Genomic DNA, 12,657 nt, shown 5'->3' with positions numbered 1-12,657 from the left:
AATAATATAACAGTGTAGCACGTAAAGCCGAGGAGATCACACTAATAAAATTAAATAAACAGAAACTCTAACCCGGTCAGAGCATCAAAACAGAGAAGCACATTAATACAGAAGTAAATTTTAAGAGGAGTAAGTCCACAAAATCTAGGTGGAGTAATGCAACGACAATATCTTCAATCAAAATCCGAATTCTGTAGAGCTGGAAGGCCGAGTGCAAAAAAAAATAATAGAAGAGCAAAAAAGACTCCGCTGTGTAGGTGATGCAGTTCACCCCGATATCAAGAGTTTAACATAGTCTCCTGCTTCCTCCGCTGAAATAAAGTCCTTCTGAACACCGTTATATGTAATGCGAAGCCGAGCTGGGTGAAGTATTCCATAGCGAGCACCCTCAATATCACGAAGTTGACGCCGAACCTCGTTAAACACGGCCCGGGCCCGGGCTGTCTTGGCTGTGTAGTCAGGGAAAACGGAGATGATCAAATCCCTCACTTTAATCCGCTGGATCTCTCTCGCACGGCCTAAAATGCCAACACAAGTACTGTCTTGTGGACTGTATGTAAACATGTTATGTGAAATAGCTTATTCAGGACAGAACTAAATAAAAAAAACAACATGGGATTTTTATGGTCACTCTTATTTTATTAACAGTATTAAGATTTTGAGATTCTGCAAGGGGTGTGTAAACTTCTGATCGCACCTGTATATAAATCTATTTTATTTCAACTTAATAAAATGTGATGTCTGAAAACTTAAGGCCCTGTGAAAACTCCTCACACCTTTCTCTCTGTCTCTGTGTCAAGATCACCCTAAACACACCCAAAGTCTATATATCTGTTTACTGTATTATACAAAAGGTCTCTGTGCGACTGGAAAGTATGTTCTCATTCCCTCAACAGCAGTTTAAATAAATATTGCATGCCGTTAAAGGCATACCTTCCCAAGGTCCCTCACTCAAATTACCTCCTATATGTAAATAAGGTACATCCTTCCTCAAACATCAAATTGTAATCACAAACAGCACCATTTGGTGGATGCACAGAACATCTGGGTATTTAGGGGATAGCTGGCCAAAGATTCAAGGAATCTGTAGACAAATCTCCCGCATGGTCACTGTGTTTTCCTGTATCAGATATGCAAGTCTTGCCTTTCTTATGTTGTATTATGATGTATTGAATTTAATGGGTAATGTAATGTTGAATGAAATTCTTTCTTATTTTTATTAATAACAGTATTGGATTTGGATGTGTTCATACCTGGTTAAATAAATTATTAGACTTGATTATATTCTGACTTATTCTGAAATTATTGCCTCTAATAAATTATGTTAAGTGCTTGTTACCGCAAATCTGCGACCAGGTTAGGGCAGGCTAAAATCCAGGTTTAGGTGGAGGATTGGGGCACGCAAACTGAGATTTCAGAGTCCAGGTTAACAAGTTGGCATTAAGGTAAGTGTACTTAGGGTGTACAGGCTCGATATGGAATTTCCATTTAGGACAACATAAAGTTGATAATAGGGTCTAAACAGGATGAAGTCTAAACCTCTGGTTATTGTAATATTCTTCTAGTTAATGTGTACATAGGAAGCTATGGCATGATTATATAAAGCTAATTTTACTCAGATATTATTGGTCTATCGCTGTAGATTTTAGTGGTCATGACCTCTGTCTAGAAATAACATTACTATAATTACGTGTTACTATCTAAGGGGACTAAATAATGTACTTTTTAGGAAAGGGCAAGCATGATGTGGTCATTTAAATAGTATTAGTCAATTACCTCTGGCTAATGACCAAGACTGGCGAGTTTGTGACCGTGAGATCCGCGTACATGGCCGGCACGAGACGCTGAGCGATATGGAATCCAAACGAACGAGCACAATATAAAGTATAGAATAAACTAGAATTAATCAAATGTAAAAGATCAAAAGTATCAAAATACAAATAACTAGGAAACAAATACAACATTGAGGTTTTTTACATTTGGAGTCAGATTTAATTTAAGAGAGAGTCAAACAGAATTGGAATGACAAATTTAATAATCTAAATGTATTCACCTTGATTAAAAAAGACAGAAACACGTCATTGGATACCGTCGTTGGACCAGTGAGTGGACCCTTACACTACGCATTTATTCTTAAACGCTGCCTATTTCCATTGATGAAGAATTAGCCAGATTTGATGGGGATATTAGTCTGCACTTATTTTCAAACTTTTTTTAATTGTATTTTTTATTACAGATGTATTGTCTGAGTCCTTCACATTAGAATAAGATGGTGAATTGTTAATGTTGAATTCGGATTTGCATGGATTACATGTGTCTGGATCAGGCAGCGTTTCATGGTGGTTTCTTTTACTGTTGCTGTGACATGTTGTTGTGCTGATGTGGGTCTCATTACAGGGACATATTTGTTGGTTTGGTTCAGTTGCAGTCTCTTTGCAACACCGTGGTTTGTGTGACATTTCTTTTCTGAACTGTAGAATAGAATAGAATAAAGTAGTGTGTGATTATACAAATATATATTATATACAGTGTGCTCAGTATATGTAATACAATGTACACTAAACACAATTCACAATATTTAAATAACAGTGCAATGGTCAGAAACACAAGGAATGTAACATACATTTCACAATCTGTGAATGAATTAAAAGTCCCTGTATACTGTAGCTAAGATTGTGCTGTGAATTGGATGTGTGCGTGATTTGGGAATTGCAGTCCATGTCAGCCATGTTTGTAGGCCACAGTGCAGGATGGGAAATGTAGTTTGTGGCATGAGTAAACCCAACACCAACTTAATATGATCAATTGCAGTTTAAATGAAATGGATACATTTATAAAGTGGTGGATACATTTCCCAAATGGTGCTGACCTACTGAAACTAATTTGTGTTCATCAAATTAAAATAAAGCTCACAGATGATAAATTTTATGAAAGACTACTGAAATATACACACGTATTACTCCTAATTATATATATTTAAAGAACGTGAACAAAATGTAAACGTGTCATATTTATGAAGGGCCTGAGTAATTTTTTGTGTGTGGTACAGGTGGTTAAGAGTATATTTTATTTATTTATTTAACGTTTCTTTAACCAGGATTGTCTCTCTGAGATTACTTAAATAATTTTTAAATGATTTGATAGACCAACACACTAATCTATGCAGCAATATTTCATGATCCACTGTCTCGAAAGACTTTGATAAATCAAAGTTTCAGGCATGATCTCTGTGTCTCAGTTCTGAAGGTCTCTAGTTTATGTCACGATGTACCGGAACCGGTGTATCAGACAAGAATTTAACAATCAATAAAAAGGAAAGTGCAGTAATCCCCTTTATCTAGAGATCACACAATGTTGTTTAACACCTTCAAAGCAGCTGTTGTAGTGCTATGTATTTTATGAAACCCTGATTGATTATTAGATAAGACTTTGTCTGCATTCTGATAACATGTCAACTGTTCACTGATAAGGCTTTCTAAAATTTTTCAAAGGACACAAAGCTTTGAAATTGGGCTGTAGTTATCTAATGTAATGGGATCTCCCCCGTTTAATAAAGGAACAACAAAAGCTGATTTCCAGATTTCCGGTATGACACCAGTGTCTAATGAAAGATTAAAAAAGATAAATTAAAGAGATTAAATAATATAAGCTGCTAATTTAAAAAACACAGATTCCACACAATCAGGGCCTGGTGATTTGTTTATATCAAGCAGTTTGAGTGCTCTGTAAACATCAGAACTCTTAATCCGTTCAAAACTGAACTCCTCCTATTCGTGATTGTGTTCGGCAGTCCACAAAATCCAGGGCCGTCCTGCAGGATCTTTTGGAGAAGGCCTGCTTCACTGAAACACCCACTGTGCCATTCACCACCTATTATGAGCAGGCAAACTGGGTGACCTCCTCCCCCAATTTCCTGCCTAAGACCAACTATGTGGTCTCCTCTGCCAATCTTATCTTATCTTATCTTATCTTATGCCGACCTCCTCCTCAGAGCTCCAACCTGAGACCCACGAGGTGGTGTCACCCGCAGAGCTCCAGTTGGAGGTCAGAGTGGCAACCTCATCCCCAGAGCTCCAGCACGAGACCCAATAAGTAGTCTCACCTGCACATCTCCAACCGGAGGTCAATGTGGCAACCTCATCTCCAGAGCGCCAGCATGAGACCCACGAGGCGGTCTCATCCCCAGAGCTCCGGCATGAGACCCATGACACGGTCTCATCCCCAGAGCTCAATCATGAGACCCGAGAAGTGGTCTCACCTGCCGATCTCCAACCGGAGGTCAATGTAGCGACTTCCTCCGCAGAGCTCCAACCTGAGACCCACGAGGCGGTCTCATCTCCAGAGCTCCAGCATAAAGTTAAGTTCCTGTCTGAGGTCGAAGAGGCGACCTCCCAAGCCAAGTTCCTGTCCGAGGTCGAAGAGGCGACCTCCAAAGCCAAGTTCCTGTCCGAGGTCGAAGAGGCGACCTCCAAAGCCAAGTTCCTGTCCGAGGTCGAAGAGGCGACCTCCAAAGCCAAGTTCCTGTCTGAGGTCGACGAGACAGCATCTCACGGCAAGTTCTGGTCTGAGGACGACAAAGCGACCTTCCACGGCAAGTTCCGGTCCGAGATCGACGATGTGACCTTCCATGCCAAGTTCTGGTCCAAGATTGAGGATATGACCTTTCACGCAAAGTTCCAGTCCGAGATTGACGATATGACCTTCCACACCAAGTTCCGGTCTGAGATCGACGATGTGACCTTCCATGCTACGTTCCAGTCTAAGATCGACAATGTGACCTTCCACGCCAAGTTCCAGTCTGAAACCGGGTTCCTCTCCCGCCTGAAGCCAACGTCACGACCAACCAGGTTCTCCTCACACCTGAAACCGATGTCACGACCAAGCAGGTTCTGCTCACGCCTGAAGCCGATGTCATGACCAAGCAGGTTCTGCTCACGCCTGAAGCCGATGTCACGACCAAGCAAGTTCTGCTCACACCTGAAGCCGACGTCACGACCAAGCAGGTTCTGCTCACGTCTGAAGCTGACGTCACAACGAACCTGTTTCGGCTCAACCTGACGCCGACGTCACGACCAACTAAGGCAATCAAGTTATGTTCACGCCCGAGTCTGCTGACACGGACAACCAGGTTCTGCTCACGCTTGAGTCTGTTGACACAGCCAACCAAGTTCACCCTGCAGAGTTGATGGAGGACGACGCTCCGCTGAGGACGCCACTTTGCCTTCCTGCCCCGCGGAGGATGGCACTCTGCCTTCCTGCTCAGCTGAGGATGCCACTCAGCATCCCTGCTCAACTGAGGACACTGCTGAGTCTACCGGTTCAGCTGAAGTCATTATGCCCAGACAGCCAGGATCACCAGGGGAGGGGAGTGTGTTCTGGCGCCCTTGGGGGGTGTTCTGTCATGAATTCCCCACGAGCTAGCGCTGTAGCATGCAGCGTGTTCGGAAACCCGAAGCGCGAGCCCGACGCGTGAGCTCTCAGTGAACACACGCTTTTGGGTCTTCAGTGACATTGACTTTGTTTACTTTTGACATGTGCTTTTTTATATTTTATGTCCTGTCTCCGCACCTCTGTTGTCATTGGTTGTTTCCCATAGGTGTGTCATCATTGTTCTCAGTTGTCTTGTGTTTCACCCCGATTACGTTCGTCATTTAAACCCCTCATGTCTCTTTGCACTTCGCAAAGTATTGAGTGTTACCACCATACCAAACATTTGTACCCTGTTCCTCGTTTTGATTCATGTTCTTTGATGTTGTTTCTCGTTCTCGATCCTAGCCTTGCCCAATTTATGCCTGTTTGCCAATCACCTGATGTTTCAATTCTTCTCAATTTTATTACTCTAAATTCGTACATAATTTCCCACATAGGAAAAGAAAGGAAAGCAACACAGGGCTACAAGTTGCTATGCATGCTGTAGCCAGTATGAAGGAGCAGACAGACACATCATATATTAAATCTATGGGAATTGATGGGGTTCCAGTTCAGTGTCCACGTGTACCCCCACTCCATGTTAAAGTAAATCAGCTGATGATTATTCACCTTTTAATTTACTAGGCCTTGATCTGATGCATAAATTGAACGTCACTCAAATTTAATGATGGGCTTTGAGTGTTCCCAGTTTCCAAATTTGACAGCGATGGTGGCATCCCTCATCCTGAACTCGCTAATATACCAGGCACATTATGGACACGACAGGTAACATGTACACCGTATCAAGCTAAAGTAAAAAACTGTCATCCTGTGTTTTGTAAACAATACCCTCCGTCCTCAGAAAAGGAGGAAGGGATACACCCAGTTATTCAAGCATCATTACCGCAAGGTTTGATTGTGAAAATAATTCCGCTATATAAGACACCTAGTAATGTCTAAGGCAATGAGAAGATGGAAGAGGATGGCATTTTACACAAAATTCAAAATCACAAAATCAATGAACTAGTCATCCCAGTAACTCCATTACTGCCTGATGTCCCTACTGTAACTTCTTCCTTTCCACATGATAATCATTATTTTTCTGTTGTAGACCTGTGTTCTTTTTCCAGTGAGCCTGCATGTGATAGCACAAGGCCATTACTCAACTTAACATACCAAAATCAACAATACACCTGGGTGAGTCTCACATAGGGGTTCTGGACTCTTAAATGTGTATTCCATGCTTGGAATTGTATCGTTTGTGGAAAAACAGAAACAACATAAAATCATGAATTCTGCTAAAACCCAGAGAGTAAGCACTAAAGTCCCATGCAACAGAATACTACAGTCCATGACAAATAATACATTATAGTTTTATGCTTGAATATCGCTTTACCTCCCTTTAAAAACATGCATCTTAATTTGACAAATTCACATTTCAAGATCTCATAGCTTCACGTTAGAGCACTTGTGTGTCCTTAATGATCTTGAATGAGTATATCTCCGCCCACATTGTCCACATAAGTACGGCTTCTCTCCTGTGTGAATGCGCTCGTGATGATTGAGATGACTCTGACGAGTAAAACTCTTCCCACACTGTCCACAGAAATACGGCCTCTGTCCTGTGTGAATGCGCTTGTGTTGATGGAGATGACTCTGATGAGTAAACCTCTTCCCACACTGTCCACAGTGATACGGCTTCTCTCCTGTGTGGATACGCTCGTGTATTTGGAGACTACTCTGACAAGTAAAACTCTTCCCACACTGTCCACAGTGATACGGCTTCTCTCCTGTGTGGATACGCTCGTGTATTTGGAGACTACTCTGACAAGTAAAACTCTTCCCACAATGTCCACAGTGATACGGCTTCTCTCCTGTGTGAATGCCCTCGTGTCGATGGAGATTACTCGGACAAGTAAAACTTGTCCCACATTGTCCACAGTGATACGGCTTCTCTCCTGTGTGGATCCGCTCATGTATTTGGAGATTACTCTGACGAGTAAAACTCTTCCCACATTGTGAGCAGTGATACGGCTTCTCTCCTGTGTGAATGCCCTCGTGTCGATGGAGATTACTCAGACAAGTAAAACTTGTCCCACATTGTGAGCAGTGATACGGCTTCTCTCCTGTGTGAATGTGCTCGTGTCGTTGGAGATGATGACGTTTTGTAAAACTCTTCCCACACTGTGAGCAGTGGTACATCTGGAAAACACAAAATTATTCAAGATGCTTAAATTTTAGATTTTGTCCCCATGTGTTTATGGAGTTGTTTTTGGAAATGTCTCCTACAATACTGTAATACGGCTTGACCACCCAATCACCCACCTTTAATGACTGTAACAGCTTTTAATTTAAGATTTGTAACGTATTCCATTGATTGCAGCTCAATTTTACTAATACCAAAACCACTGTGACTGATCATTTTATAAGAGCCAGGATGAACAAGACAGTTAACCTAACTTACATATAATTTCTCATCACTAATCACACAGAAATAGTTCATGTAGATCTTCATAAGTTTATAAAATTCAGAGACTAGCTATACAAGATGACCTCGCTCTGGACGTCAGTGTTTTTTCAAGCTGAAGCACTGAATGTGTTTAGACTTTGTAAAATCTACATGGAACTTTGTGTGTTTCCAAACACAATGGATTACAGCATTACTGTAATCCACACACATTCTCTGTTAAAAAATTATCTGACTATCATTCAGGTGTGAAGTTATAGCTCATGCCACATGCATGCTTCTTAAAATTCCATTAATTCCATCCCTGGGGACTTGTATGGTGGTCGCTAGGCCTGTGTGATATAATCAGTCTGTACAGAATTTCGGGGAGTTTCTTGTCACTGTTACGGCCAAAAATGCTTGATTTTGCTGAGGCTTTTTTCAAAATTTTCAATGCAACTTGCAGAGTATTTTTATGCTTCTTTTGCGGATAATTGCATAACTGGTGAAATTGTTGTGCACGGTCTTTCATATGGATGTCTGTTTTTAAATGAGATCTTTTAGCTGTACTCACGTTCTATGCATGTTACACAAAGAGGGCTTTGACTGAATGCACATTTTGATGATGTCACATGATGGACCTTGGCCAAAATCTGCTGTAAGCTCCTCAGAATATTGGAGTGTGCTTGATTTTGCTTTAATTTACATTAATTGGAGGAACTGTATAATGATGTTGTCATCACTACATGTGAGGGTGGGGGTTATGGTTGTAAGTGTGTGAGGAAGGGTATGAGGGGCACAGAGAATTGACTTTTTAATTCTGCTGGCTCACACATTATTCTTTTGTTTTGGTCTGTAGAAGTAAAATGGACTGGGACAAAATGGCACCCATTAAACAGCACTCTTTTCCGGCTCATCTTCATGAAGAGAAAAGATCTGAAAATACGGATATTACCCAAAAGTGGCAGAAAGTTTACAGCACTCTGGCTCTGGAGCTCTCAGAGAACAGATTACAAACTTCTGTTCAACACAGTGAAAATGTTGTATCACCCCACACTGTCGTGGATTATTATTCGGAAACCCAAGTCTATAACACTAGAATTGTACTAAACTTGTTTTATAGCTATAGCTGAAACAACACTCAGTACGTTTACATGGACAACAATAATCCAATATTAACCCTATTAAGACGATATTCTGATTAAGAAACTAGCATGTAAACAGCGATTGTTGAGGACCTTAATACGGCTAAAGTCATACTCGAAGTAAACACAAATCGAATTAAGACATGGAGTATTCCTGTTTTAGTCACATCAGTGACGTGCATTACAGACATGTACACACCTTAATCACACTATTAACATCATGTGGGAGTTTTCACTGCATTATATGAAATATTTTAATCAAAGTATAATTCACTTATGTATAACCAAAGTATAAGGTGTGAAAGAGTATCAACAAGTTATAATCAATGAAATGAGTTAGTCCACTAAAACATATGCTTAAAGAGTATAACCAAATGTTAGTCAATATACTGGTACCTCTTTTAATCTTTTAGGAATGTAAGCTTCTTTAAAAAGAGCGCTGGCTGTACCACTCAACCATTAAAAACAACGTAAGGATGGAGGCCCAAGTTTTAGAATTAATGGTGGAGCACAGCCAAGGTCTGAATAAATAAAAAAAGAGGAAAAAACCCCACCTGATGAGATCAATGTTTTAGAATTGTATAAAAGCATGTATCAATGATAAGTAAGGGAGCTGATCTGCAGACCTGCTCGGCTTTATTGTTTGAACAATAAAGTCTATCTTTTGACATCAAAACCCAGAGACTCATGGAGTGCTTTTTGTTGAAGATTTCATGACACTAGAGAGAGAGAAATAGTTTGTATATATTGTAACCTTATTTTTTGACAGGTCTAAGTCAAAGGTCAAAAAGACACATATTATTGCTCTCTATATCTAGGTCAAAGGTCAAGATCACAAAATTTAATGACTGTGACAGGTGAAAGGGGCCATAATCATAAAATATATATATAGTTATGTTAAATTCGGTTCCCATGCATTCCAGACACATATGTTCTCATACATAGTATGGCCATGTCGGTTCTCATGCATTCCGGATAAACACAGACACACAAGTTCTTTCCATTCACATAGAATATGAAACACTCCGAGGTAGGTCTAGGTCATAAAATATATTTATGTTCTCATACATAGTACATAGTATGGCCATGTTGGTTCCCATGCATTCCGGATAAACACAGACACACACACACACACACACCCAAACAAAAATATGACACGCACAAACAAACACACTTTCTTTTCACATTATTTAAAAGGAATTTAAGTGTTATGCACTTACCATAATTATGAATACAAGTTGTTAAGCTGACAATCATTTTTAAAATTACATTGCTCCATTTAAATTTTCTCCAGTAGAATGCAGTCTTTTAAACCAGGAAAAATGACTACCTTTAAGTTGTATAACAACAGTAAGTAAAATCCAGTGTGATTTACAATACAAATCTCTTACCCAACATCTCTGCAGGATTTATAGACATTAAAGCACTGAATGAGATGAGCAATATAGACAAAAAAGAAACACTCTGTGTCTACTACTTTTATTTCTCTCATAGAACTATCCACAGTCCAAAGGCTGTAGAGCTAGAAGGCTATATGTGCGAATTACAAAAGATTAAAAAAATAAATAAAAAATGTATCAATACATGAAATTAGATTACACAATGTAGTTGACCTTTACGCAAATAAGCAGAATTGTAATCATGCTTATCTTTCCTATAACACAAATGAAAAGCCCTCTCTAAATGAGCAGATTTGTCAAATGAAACTTTTTCGTTCTTATCCACTGCTACGGTAAACTAAAGAGTAGATATTCAAATTACACTGCTAAATATGACTAGCATTAGCTATGTGTAGTAGTGCAAAATAGTCCATCAAATGTATTAGCAGGTGTAGCCTATACACCAGTCCACTATTGGTCATATCACAATTGAGAATATTCCCAAATTCATTGCTTTAGTAAAATTTAATTTTAAGTGAAATGATACTCACATTGTAATGTCCTTTGTATAGTATTTGTTCAGTCTACAGGTCCTCTAACACAGTCTTAACTGTCTGAATTTGTCCAGACATGTTAAATGGGTATGGACTTGACATTAGTGACTTGTAGTTATCAAGCCAATTTCATTAAGTTACTGCTTTCTTCTAGAACTCAATTATAGATCTTGTATGGTAGCACTACTTGTATTGTTCTCTGCTTGATAGATCGCTTTGCTCGTGTTCTTTCATTGTAAGTCACTTTGGATAAAAGCGTCTGTTAAATGAATAAATGTAAATGTACTACAAAGTAAATTTTGTTTTAAATCAGTTCATGCAGAAATTACACACAATATTAAGTTGATGTAATTATCAACATTATTATGTCAACACAACTCATCAAAATAATGTTTATAACTTTAAATATTTAATTAAATCAATAAATTAGAATATTTATCTTGCAACCACACATTAAATTTAGATTGTGGGGGGTTGTTTTGTGTAACTCCACTGTTAGAAAATACATGATGGTTGAATGTGAACATAAATGAGCAGAATGTAAGTTTGTGAAATAAATGAAACTTTATTGATTACATTTTTGAGAAAATGGCATGACTTTGAATAAAAATGTACTTAAATAAATACCCTAAAACATTGATATACCCGAAGAAATGTTAAAAAAAAAAAAAAAAGAAAAAGTTTTTACATACCTTCTAAATATGTCCCTTTAGGCAGTAAACGTTTTAAAGACGGTGTTTATAAGAATCGCACGCATTACATGCCTTCTAAACATAATTCTTTAGGATGTAGAATGTTTAAAGTGTTGCTTAAAAGAATCGAGCGTTTTGTTTAAACTAGAAGACAAGTTTTTCAGGTGATGTCTTGTAGGCCTATACACACCGCCCTACACACCTGTTTCCCCGGCTGACAGTTCTGTAGATAGTGTAAATTTTACTTTTATGAGCTCTGGTGACAGTGTCTGAAGTGTGTGCGTGTATGTGGGTGTGTGGGTGTGCGTGCGTGTGTGTGGGTGTGTTAGAGAGAGAGAGAGATAGAGTAATGTGTATCCTGGGGGTTTGCAGACCAGAATGCTTACAGTGTGTTTATGTTAATGAATTAAGGGACGAGTCGTGTGTTTCAGGGTTTTACGACCCCTACCAATGTGTACATTTGTGGTTTAAGTGAATCTTGGTTTCTGAAATTACTTCTGTGGTAATTATCAGTTTGTGTAACTAATCTATCAGAAAATACTAGACCTGGTGACTGAATGTGGTAGATGTATTAGAATTGTGGACATGTTATGCATGTGTAGCTCCCTATGTGTATGATCTATGTGTAATCCTTCTGTTAAGAAATGAACAGACTGAGGTTTGTGAAATAATTGAACTATTTATTGGCTACGTTGTTGAGAAAAACACTGTGATGTGTAAAACATTTCTACAGTCCTTCAAGGCTGTATGATGCCGTTGTTCTCTTTTACTGAAATAAAGGCCAAAACCATTGGTGTTATTCATTGTGGAGACTGAAGTGACAATATGTCTGAAGAAAATGAAAATATGTATTACATAGCCTACCTTCTAAACAGGGTATTTTAAGGGTGAAAAAACCTTTTTAAAAGATGGTGTTTTAAAAGAATCGTGCATTTTGTTTAAACGATAAACAAGATTTTGGAAAATGGCTCGCCAACGAGGATACTTACACAGAACTGTCGCTAAATACATAAGCTTTTGTCTATGCATGGT

The 12,657-nt window shown here is 39.1% G+C and overlaps 1 protein-coding gene across 1 annotated transcript in view; it reads right to left on the bottom strand.

Moving 5' to 3' along the window:
- LOC128621083 (zinc finger protein 420-like) overlaps positions 1–12,657 on the bottom strand; it is a 56,505-nt gene that overhangs the window by 30,323 nt on the left and 13,525 nt on the right. Inside the window, exons 4-6 of the mRNA XM_053646563.1 lie at positions 6,863–7,611; positions 4,259–4,312; positions 4,001–4,071 (exon numbers count right to left, since the gene is read on the bottom strand). Of these exons, the coding sequence (XP_053502538.1) occupies positions 4,001–4,071; positions 4,259–4,312; positions 6,863–7,611 (874 nt within the window). The remainder of the gene's footprint in view (positions 1–4,000; positions 4,072–4,258; positions 4,313–6,862; positions 7,612–12,657) is intronic.

Source organism: Ictalurus furcatus, chromosome 17 (genome assembly GCF_023375685.1).
Source record: "Ictalurus furcatus strain D&B chromosome 17, Billie_1.0, whole genome shotgun sequence".
Lineage (NCBI taxonomy): Eukaryota > Metazoa > Chordata > Actinopteri > Siluriformes > Ictaluridae > Ictalurus > Ictalurus furcatus.
This window is presented reverse-complemented; position numbering and strand designations above follow the sequence as displayed.